Raw genomic sequence first — 11,526 nt, 5'->3', positions numbered from 1 at the left:
AAGAGGGGCCAAGTAGGTTTATTTGTCAATAACTGTTTGCTAAGTATTAGTGTTATGTATTCAGTTATAATGAGCATACAATTTGTAGATTCTGAGTGATGTGTATTCGAGCATGGATAAGAGCAGTCATTAGTGGAATACCCTATTTTTTTTTAATGAATCAAAAATGTCCTTTTTCTAGTTATTTCCATTAGCTTTGTAATGAATTCATCACTTCGCTCTACATATATTACATCACTGCATTCTTTCTTCTTTCCATTCTTTCTTTCTGTTTCTTTCTTTCTGTCTTTCTAGTACATAGCTCAGAGATGTAACAGGCCACTAGCTAAGCATTCTCTATCAGGGGCGGACCTTTTAGACGTGTCGTATGTTGTCTTTTTTGGCAATGTTTAAGAGCTCGTTCTGGTCATTGCATCTTGTACTAGAGCGATATGACTTCAAATGGGCACAACAAAATAAGATAGTAGTGCCTAGGTTACATTATTATACTCACAAATGTATACAATTATTTCATCGGCTGCTACTAGAGCAACCAATTTATTTTGTTTGTTAGTTTCTAATAACAAATAAAAATATGTTCAAACCATTTGAAATCCACTTTCAAGCGGTCGCTAGAAACATATATGACAGCACGTGCACAGATGGCTTTACACTTTGGTGGTAATCTAATTCAAACTACTGCTGAAAATGTTGCTGTCAGGTTGAGGTTTAAACACAGCATCAGTAGTGGCCAACCCCAACCGTAAAACATATTTAATTGGTTAACTTATAATTAAATGTGAATTTTTGGACTTTGTTAATTTTAGTTAAAGTTTTGGAAGCTATAGCAACTCTTAAATTGCTTGTTCTCCTGGAAAAGTTATATATATATATATATATATATATATATATATATATATATATATATATATATATATATATATAATGTTTATTTTTAATTAGAATAGTGCAGGCATATCATATAGAATTAATTACAACATTTTAGTTTATGGTGGGTTCACATGAAATCATATGACCAGAATAAATTGTGTAATGACGAAAACCGGTAATAAATTTTAGCCTCAAACTAGATGTATTAGTTTCATCCTCAAAGCCGGTTATATCGTTTACTCGATCTTGTTATTTTTTACTTTAGATCGCTTACGCTTCATTCGTTGTGAGTGATTTAAAATTTCACTTTGGGATTTTTAACGCCATAACTTTTCTCCCTTCTATAATTAGTTTTGTATGCATATATATGTAATATTTACGCTAGAGAAAGCTTCTTCTTTTTTTAAATTTAAATTTAAAAAAAGAAGAATAATGAAGTTATATTTGTGACTAGAACCAACTTTTGCCTAATTTCCCCCAAATTGCACCCCAGGTGGTTTCTTCCTTGACCTTGAAGTATAGTCAACGTAAAGTACATACGGAAGTAACTGCTTAAGTTACGCAACTTTACGTGCATTATGAAGCTCTTTTTAAAGAAAATGACCTGAGTCTACAACCTTCGAATAGCCCGAGCAAATTAAGTGGAACGTTCGGGTGTTCTTTGATTCCTAACTGTGTGAGTACCAAGTCTTGTTATGACCTAAACTTTCCTAAAGCTTTCATTTAACTTGATCCATTTTTTGTGTCATCGAGATGATACGTGCATTTTTTTTTGTCAGCTATCAATCAGTTGACACGAAAATCAAAAATAATACAATTTTAAATCAATTCATCAATCAATTGAAAATAAATAAATCATAATTATTGCAAAATTATTTGAATGTGCGATACCGACTCCGTTCAAGTCATTTGACAAAGGCTCGTGAGGGGGGCAATTATATTATAGATTTTTTTAAAATAAATAATCGAACCAAAACGTTGTATTCCTTATATAGATCAGCAGATTTTTTTTTTCTCTGAAATTTATTAAAGTCAAGATAAGATCTGGATTTTTGTTTAAATACACCCCACAATGGTATTTTTGCTTTAAAGCTATGACCATTAACGGACTGGCCCATCTGGCAATCCGCCAATGGTAAACCCTGGCGGAGCCTCTCGACGACCTGCTTTTGTACAAACAAAGACACCTGCATAGTATTCAAAGTATCGTAGTTTGACAAAATGATTTGACTGTTTGTTTGTTTTTTGTTGTTGTTCTAGGGTTTAACGCCATTTTTCAGCACAAGATAGGCTATACATGGCGGCCAGTATAACTGGTGGAGGAAGAACCCTGCAAAAACCGAGGGAAGAACCACCGACCCCCGAGAAGTTACTGGCAGGCTTTCCCATGATTTGATTGAAAATTTCGATTAATTTAGTTTAAACATTATTTCAACAGGCTTCAATACGTTCCTTCCTACGGACAGTGTACACAAAATAAATTAACCCAGTTACGTTTGATATGGGGGTTGGAGACGTACATTTAGACGAATGTATATGATCTTGGCTCTGTGCAAATTATGTTTGTTATGTTTTTAATGTTACTATTTCAGCCAAATTAGACGATGATGTGCTGGCTTCGTGTGAAGAGCTGTCTTTACCTTGAATAAACAGATCTTATGAATTAAATTATATTTTTGTTTGCAGATTTCTAATTGGCTATGACTAGAGGTAACAAAGTAACGTTTGTCATATACTTGGGAATTTTCTAATTTACATTGTATATATACAGATCCATAGGTGCACACATTATGTAAGAGTTATTCAGCTTCTTGATGACATTTTGTACATAAAAACATGCACAAATTAGCCCGAAGTTTACAGCAAATCTGATCATGAAATATACTCTACGACACGACAGTAAATCTCATCAACAAAGTATACCTTCCGATAGGACTGGCAAATCTGATCATGAACTATGCTCTCGGATAGGACAGAACATTGTAAGCATGTTTCCTACTGACGGTGTATTTGTATTTTCAGATAATTCGTCTAAATGTGGCTGTGATACGGAAGGGTTAAATCATGGCTGAGCACTAGTGACACTTCTTCCAGGAAGATTGTGATCGGATAATGAATCCTCCATTGAAATGGATGAAGTGATCGCCAAGAGAGTGATAACTGATGTAGTAGTGGTCGCTGAAAAAGCGGACTGCCCCAAAGGATATTGCGTGGTATTCCAGCATTAACTTTTCTTTTCCATATGAGTCGTCAAATGTCCTAATAAGATCTTCACAACCATGCAATGTAGTCAACTTCCTATCAATTAAGAATCTTACACAACCTTGTATCCCCAAAAATATATATATGACATTATTACACTCTGACTGATAATTATTTAGTCCATTCGTGCTTTGAAAATTTCAAACCATATGATACTCTGTACGCGCAGACTTGGATAATCTTGAATAATGAAGTCATCAACAGCTAGTGCTATGTTAACGCCATGATCTTGACAGTAGAATGAGCGGTTCATTGTACACGATTAGCTACAATTTTGTGGCGCAGCTTTCCCATTGAATTAAGCCATTTTTATTCAGACCGTATTATGGTTGAATGTCTGGGATGTAATAAGAAAGGATAAAAAGTCTTTTTTTTCTACGATTCAGAGACTTTGTTACTGTTGGCTCGCCACCCTTTATTTTAATTGTACCCGTTATAGCGGTAGGTATGTTGCACGGTGTTTAAAGTTGATGTGTAATGACTTTAGTTTTTAACGGCTTGATGATCCGCGCCCTACCTATGCACGTTACGGTTACTTTATGCTCTCCCGATTCTTAAAAAAAAACAGTGTGGTTTTAACATCGCATTCGCCGTTGACGACAACATTTTTCCTAATTACAAACGTCTGCGCTGACGGAACGAGGTGTGGTTTGAAATGTCTATGGTTTGAATGATTAAATAATTCTCAACTAGTAACTTTGCCAAATAAAAACTTTTTAAGGCAAAATGTGCGGCACGCTTTATAATGGATTGGAGGATGAGTCAAAACGAATTTAATTTACATATTCATATTCATGTAGGTGTCTGTAAATAAGATAACGGTGTACATAACACGATGAAACTAGCTGATCGTTAGTGATGATTTTTATGAAATCAGATACAGGTCTTGTTCCTGGTTTCGAACGACGACGTTGAGGTTACTTATGAGTGACAAGCTCGAGGAAATAAATTTTGGACGTAGTGCATGTACATAGACTCTGAAATTATGACCCAGTCTTTTGCCGGAATTAAAGATAAACGCGTCTATTGACGTGATTACTATTCAATAAAAGCGTGGTCTGGGATCGCAATGGCGAGCAATGTAAGTAAGTTAAGTTTGCATTGATACGAGAGACAGAGATAGACAGACATATAAATAAACGGTAAGGATGACCTTCATTAGACTTGTTTTATGCTTCAATATTATTAATATAATAATATTAATAATACCAATAATATTATTAATCGTCCCTTTGCGACATTTTCTCGTGATTTTAAGAAAACAGCCGGTTGAATGGTTATCCTTACATTTTATTTTTACAAACAAACTATATAAAATTTAACGCAAGTGCTTACAAAGATACCAACTATGTTTAAAATGATATCTTCATCGTCGTTGAAACTTTTGATGTTAGGCCGTGTTACAGCAGCATTCCTTCGCATAAACACGACGACTGTGATAATAGCATGGCACTGACATGATTTAAAAACTCTTTTAAAGAACAGTGTTAACAGCATTTCGAATAAAGGTTAAACAATGCCAAGAAAAAAAGTGGGAATGCGGGAGGAGACCTAAATCGTCGGGCAGACATGCAAATAACTTTGGTTGTTTTCCAGTACATTGTGCATCACGCATTCGTATCTCGGTGTGAACAAAATAGTGATAAAATCACTGTGTCAAATTGTATACGGTCAGTCCACAACTAAACTGAGGGTTGGCTAAACAGTGTAGAGTGCACTCAATCGCTTTGTCTAAGTGCTGTTATAAGACAATTTGTTCCCGACCTAAAACCTTGTCTAACTATAGAAATGTAATGGACCCAACCAAAAATCAAGACAATCAAATACACTGCATATTCACGTCTGACTGAAATCTAGTCTCATTTCCAAAAACATCAAGTCGCTGGATGTAACTACTAACAGTGCCTTCTGTACCTAAGTGTCATTTTATCAACGGCGCACCATAAAAGACACGGGCACAACAATACACAAAAACTACGTTTAGCTGGTGAAACTCTACATGATTTCATACTTGTAAACCATATATAGAGACTTAAACAAAAGTGAAAATGAATTCGTAGGCGAGGTTAGAAACTTAGACCTCTTGAGACTAATTTTGTTCGTTGAAACTGTAGCGTTTTACTTCTATTAAAGGGTCAGGCGCACATGACCTTTTATCTTAATGTGACATTTTACTTGATTTAGTCGGATTGTATTTTTATTGCTTAATTGATCTATGTGCCTTTTTGTGCCGTGAAGTACAAAAGTAAACCAAATTAGTTAGAAGCATTGTGAGACTATTAGGGTTCAGTGTGTTATGTTGAGGGTGGATGTAGGCTGTTACTTTAACATGTACTATGTTTCGATCTTTGTTAATTACTCTTCTGTATACTACTGTATAAAATTCCATGTAACACAAAAAGAGTGTTATCCTTGTAAAAACACAATTTTCTGCCTCATAAAGTACATGTCAAAGACTTGGACTTGCATAGATAATTTTAGTCAAACTTCCATATTTTATAATAGGTGACGTCATTTTTTAGTTCTATGAATAGCGCACAGGGATAATGTTTACATATTCGAACAGCTTCGGCTGTTAAAGTAGAAGTTCATGATTCCATGTAAACATTGAAATTATCTTATCTAGAAACAAGTGTTGGAGTTCTCCTAAAAATAACTTAAAACTTCGTCTCCTCATAGTAATCCGGATATTCAAAATTTAGAGAAAGTTAAATTTTTTGATTAGTCAGTGGGTAGTAAATAGGCTGTTATCAGTCTGAACCAAGCAGAAGTAACGTTGAAGGTACAATACAGATATTATCGTATATTTTCCTTTTTGTCTAGCGTGAGATATTACTGTTGGTGTAGGCATCATAAATTTATTTTCGGTACTTAGCTTAGTTTCGCTGACACTGTTGCACGTACAATCACAATACATTAGATATTCATCGCGGATGATACTACTCGACACAGGCAAAATGAGCCAACAGTGGCCTACTTTCACGCGCCAGTGAATATTCAGGATATCAGGAATTGGTCTCGGAAGAGCAGGCGAGACAAACATTCTTTTGCAGTTTTGCTATCTTCTCGATTTATGTTTTGACTTCTTAGTATAGTTTAACTAGAAAAAAACATGGAGAGTTTTAGAATATTAACATTATGTTTTGTGTTCATTCTTTTCCTTGCGTTTGCATTTCATAAATGTGCCCTGAGGCCAGTAAATGCTAGAACTAGTTTCACAAATATATTTTGAATCAGTAGATAAGTTGTGATATTGGTAATTATGTAGATAGATTTATTGATAGAAACATATTTTATAGAAGAGAAACATTAGATAGATACGTGTTTGTAGTATTTCAATATTTTTTTCCACCAGGTACCGACAAAACATAGCGTTAATGACACTGTAGAGGCTGAAACCGGGTTTGAAATTGGGATCGGTCTCGAAGGTCGTCCCAGAAAACGTTTCATCTGTATCGCATATGGATTAGAACAACTGGTCAGTTCTCCATTCTGTTTTAATGTTGTGTGATTTTTGTTGTTGTTGTTGTTTTGATTAATAAAATGCTATTGAATTTAGAAAAAGTAGGAATATTTCATTATTGGTGCAACAGAAGCGAAGTTTCTCAGTGTTAAGACGGAATTTGAGAACAACAATTTGAACCACAATGGTTCCCATCACCATTCTCCACATTCGAGAGGAGTCTTAAAGTTTGCTGTTTCACTATCTTATAAACTTAAATGAGGCATACAAAAAATAATTCATAAAATGAAAAATCATGCTGTAAAACAATAATTGCAGTTAACGCCATGAATGACAGCTGTACAATAAACTATAATAATTGTTGTGACTTCTGAAAAAATTAGAACAGATTGTATGTACATCCAATATGAAAGCGCACGATAGTGACTTAAGACAAAAATCTTTGGGTAAGGTTTGATTTCTGTGACGAATGTCACTCTTGACCAAATTGCTGATTCTGCACGTTCTCCTAACTGGCTGCTCTATCTGAACTTTTTTTGTCACGTGGATGTAAATACAATAGTCAGATATGTCATTTAATTTTCTTTGCTTTGTATAGGATGACGAAGTATTGACAGATGTAAAGATACTCGGCACTTGCAAGAAAGCCCCACCCCAATATACTCTCCTCCCCAAAACACGTGATACCGGTACGTATTTTCTTTTCAACATGTAAAAGCCTCTGAACCGACTGTATAGCTCGATAAACGTGCTTTTGTCGTGGGTGTATTCTGTAATATTCATATCTGTTTGGGTAGAACGGTTTACGAGAATATATATATATATATATATATATATATATATATATATATATATATATATATATATATATATATATATATATATATATATATATATATATATATATATATATTGTATTGTTCATTCATTACGCATTTGATCAACTTACTTTCAGTGAAAACACCAAATTGTCAAAATTGACTGCCGGGGGGGGGGGGGGAGACTAGCACTCATTAATTGCGAATGGGAAAATGAGACAGGACCAAATTTAGCCTTCATTTTTATATCCCAACGACATAAGGATTTTTTTGAGACTATACAATGAAGAAACAGTCCATGGCTGAAAATGTGTTATCAAATCATTATGACATCACATAATACGAAGTTGTCCATTAAATCTTTGACAAGTTTTAATTGTTTAGAAAAAATAACCTACAAAAAATAAGTTTTAATAAAACATGATGTATTATACCCGTATGTCTTAATCTTTTCTCGCATCACAGACCAGATACTGTGATTCGAAAACTGTACTATGAACAATTTTCCAGCCACATCGCTACGATGTCTGTAGTGCGCAGATCTGTAGTGATGTCTAGCATAGACGCCAGCCCGACCAGTCCTAATGCAAACTCTTAATACTTGGTGCCAAGCGAGGCAGCTGCTATTTCCATTTGTATATGTCTTTGGCATGACTTGGCCGGGGTTCGAACCCTTGACCTCCCGCATTCGAGGCGGACGCTCAGATCGCTTAGGCCACCTGAGCGGTCTACTATGGACATAATGATTATGTGTGTCTATGGAATTTGAACAACAGACAGCTAAATGCACTTAGATTAGCTTATTGCTTGATTTTTTGAATATGATGAAATATACTGATCCTGGGATTTTCTTTTTTTTAAATGTTGGAATATAATTTTTACTGATACTGATCACATGGCTTGCACAACGATGTTATTTCTTGCTACTTAAGAAGATACTCTGTTTTATGTAATAAACACAACTATGCAAAAATTACTTTTCTCCGAAATAGGACAGTGTATGATTGGTTGTCAGTAACCTTCTTCTGCATACATTTTTGAACAAGGTGAAGATGTTCTCCAAGACAGAGTGATGTTTCTGCAAATAATGAAACCATCCGGATACGAATGGATAATTGACAGCTTAGTGATATGTCCCTCCAAAGAATCGCAAGCACAACGAAGGAGAGAGGACAGCGGATCCTATACACGAATCGGGTAACAAATTGCACAGATATTTCCCAGAAACCTCAATCTACCCTGCCACCCTCTGATCGGAAAATTGTATTATTTATCTATTTGCAAAGAAAAAAATCTATCTATCTATCTGTCTATCTATCTATCTATCTATCTATCTATCTATCTATCTATCTATCTATCTGCCTGTCTGTCTATCTCATCTCTCTCTCTCTCTTTCTCTCTCTCTCTCTCTCTCTCTCTCTCTCTCTCGGTTCAACGATATTAACTTACTGACTCAAAATGGAGCACAAAAAATAGGATCAGCTCTAAAGAAGCCAGCTGCGAATAATCCAGTCTAGTAGCGTAAATAAGGAAGAATCAAAACGGGAAATGCCTCGCGCATAGATAACAAGAAATTCCCAGATTTCAAAAATCAAATTTTCCTGTCATTAATTCGCTTTCTCAAATCTACATATCCTCTTTCTTAGACCCCCCCCCAAAAAAAAAAACATCAGCGTAAAAAGGCATGTAATTATTTTACTTTATTAATTCTTTTAATCAGTCACAACACAACTTGATAATACTGCCTTACAACACGACATTTACAAGTTTTAAGGAATCGCCAGTTGAAAACAGTACTGTGTCCTTGATAAATTTAAAGTGGACAGTTGTCAACAACCCTATAAATGGCCCAATTTTTTAATTGATAACGAACTTGATTAGTTATTAATTAGGTTCCTTTGTTCTAATTGTGTCGTTACTGTAAATATGTATAAGCTAAGAATCAAGTAAATTCTGTAAATTAATAATTAATTACGTGCGTGTGTGTGTGTGTGTGTGTGTGTGTGTGTGTGTATCCTTCGAACAATCATCGCTTGTAGCTATGCGCCCTTGAGAAATGACTGAAACGCATGGGGTGGTTTTACATTCCTTTTATAGTGTTGTTGCCATTTTCTTTTATTCACATAAAGTGTTGGTATAAAGCAAATTGATATACCAATACTATTGGTATATCAATTGTGATCCGCCCATGGCGCAATAATACGAACATATAAACATTCTTTCATCCGCAGGCCTATAGATCAAAGATAAATTTCTACTCATTCATAAACGACATATGAAAATAACTATAAAAAGTATTAATAGTCCATGTTTTCTAAATGATATTAAATGGTACACAATTTTATCGGAATCCTTTCTTTTATCCATTCCCCTCTGGTGCGTAAATGACAAAATAAGTACAAATCTGGAGTGAGAGAGAAAAGCATTGCGCAGGACGAAAACATTAAAACTGAACTTGTACCAAGTAACCTACAGTAATCTGATTCGTCGTAACGGCTTTCCTTGGGATCTATCTACAGTGTTCATATTATCAACGATACATAGTTGCAATAGCCAGTGACACTAGGCCTATTTGTTAAATTTTTCGGTTTCGAGGAACACATACTGTACTGTGTTTTAATCCTTTGTTGTTGTTTCTTAAATCTATTATAATGTTCTAAAAATCGATTATTAATTATTAAAAAAAATATGTCCAAATGGCTCCCCCCGTCTCCCCCCCCCCTTTGGATTATCGTAACCAGATACGTGCGTAAATCCATGAAAATACGAGCGTTGGGGATTTTCGCTTGTGTCATACGACGATGTCTCTGGACCTATTAATGATGGTAATGTTAGTCAAGACATCTAAAGGGAGAGAGAGAGAGAGAGAGAGAGAGAGAGAGAATTTTATAGGCTTTAGAAATGTTCATTTCAGTAGAATAATAACTTAGATGAACTGTCAATATATTAAAATATTTTAATTACCTCTAGCTGGTTCGTCATTTCACTTACTTTCTATTCCATGCTAATTTCCATACGCCAGTACGTGACTGCTTGACAGTTCAGTGTAAAAGAAACTAACCGTGCACAACTTTCTTCATAAAAACCATATTTCATATTTAAATCACGAGTGTCTTATATTGATTTAATAAATTTGAATAAAAATAGAAACTGAACAAGAAAACAATCAACTTATAAATTTTCATATATGATTGTGAAAAACAAAAGAAAAATCGTAGAACTACATTAGGAGCGGACACATTCGCAGGGATGTGAGGAGTTCATTCACTTGGTCAATACACAGTTGTCAGTAGCATATCGTAACTCCATTTCAAGTGCAAATATGTGTATTTGTATGTGATATAAATAAAATATATGTATAGTATGTACGCTGTATCAATGAAATACCACTCGTTGTATAAATTTTTAATTAAAAGCCTCGTTTCCTTTAAATGAAAAATGTATACATCTCGGGGTATATCATTGATACATCGTACATGCTATGCATATTATATATATATATATATATATATATATATATATATATATATATATATATATATATATATATATATATATATATATATATATATATATATATCAGCAGTAGATTGTAGGTTACTGTATTTGTATGTGAAAACATGAACGAGTTTTTCGGATGGAAATACTGCACGACCTTGGGAATGCAATGTATCCATCCGACAAAACGAGTTCATATTTTCCCATACAAATGCAGTAACCTTTTTATTATATGCTCATTTGTTCAATTCTACCTAAGGCTTAATTATGTAAATTAAAATACACTGCATGAAACAAAGTAACTGAATGTATGCGGTATTCCGAACTAAATTTACAAGCGCAGGTTCATCATTACACAACAACAACAGTGTTAATGCTCACATAACTCCGCTCAGATAAATTTTAACTTGGTCGCGCGCTAAACATAATTTTCAAAAGAAAATGGCGATTTGGTCTGCTTAAAATTGAAAATTGGAGTCATACTGTGAATGAATGCTCATTGCAACAACTTTTCCATTTGATCTGGAATGAATAGATTTTGGCATTTTTTTTTTTTTTTTTTGTCGTTTCTGAATTTTCTTGATTATGGGCGAATGTATGTGCCAATTCTACATG

The 11,526-nt window shown here is 34.4% G+C and overlaps 1 protein-coding gene across 4 annotated transcripts in view; it reads left to right on the top strand.

Annotated features, from left to right (window-relative positions):
- The first annotated feature begins 1,384 nt into the window (after positions 1–1,384).
- LOC149777926 (uncharacterized) overlaps positions 1,385–11,526 on the top strand; it is a 53,274-nt gene continuing 43,132 nt past the window's right edge. For all 4 annotated transcript variants that reach the window (XM_089939040.1, XM_089939041.1, XM_089939039.1 and 1 more), the window contains exons 1-5: positions 1,385–1,546; positions 2,893–3,083; positions 6,488–6,610; positions 7,194–7,284; positions 8,460–8,610. In XM_089939040.1, the coding sequence (XP_089795166.1) occupies positions 3,000–3,083; positions 6,488–6,610; positions 7,194–7,284; positions 8,460–8,610 (449 nt within the window). In that variant the 5' untranslated portion in view covers positions 1,385–1,546; positions 2,893–2,999. The remainder of the gene's footprint in view (positions 1,547–2,892; positions 3,084–6,487; positions 6,611–7,193; positions 7,285–8,459; positions 8,611–11,526) is intronic.

This window comes from Sinohyriopsis cumingii, chromosome 17 (assembly GCF_028554795.1).
Source record: "Sinohyriopsis cumingii isolate HCF-2022 chromosome 17, ASM2855479v2, whole genome shotgun sequence".
Taxonomy (NCBI): Eukaryota; Metazoa; Mollusca; class Bivalvia; order Unionida; family Unionidae; genus Sinohyriopsis; species Sinohyriopsis cumingii.
The sequence above is the reverse complement of the archived record's forward strand: the minus strand, read 5'-3'. Positions and strand labels throughout refer to the sequence as shown.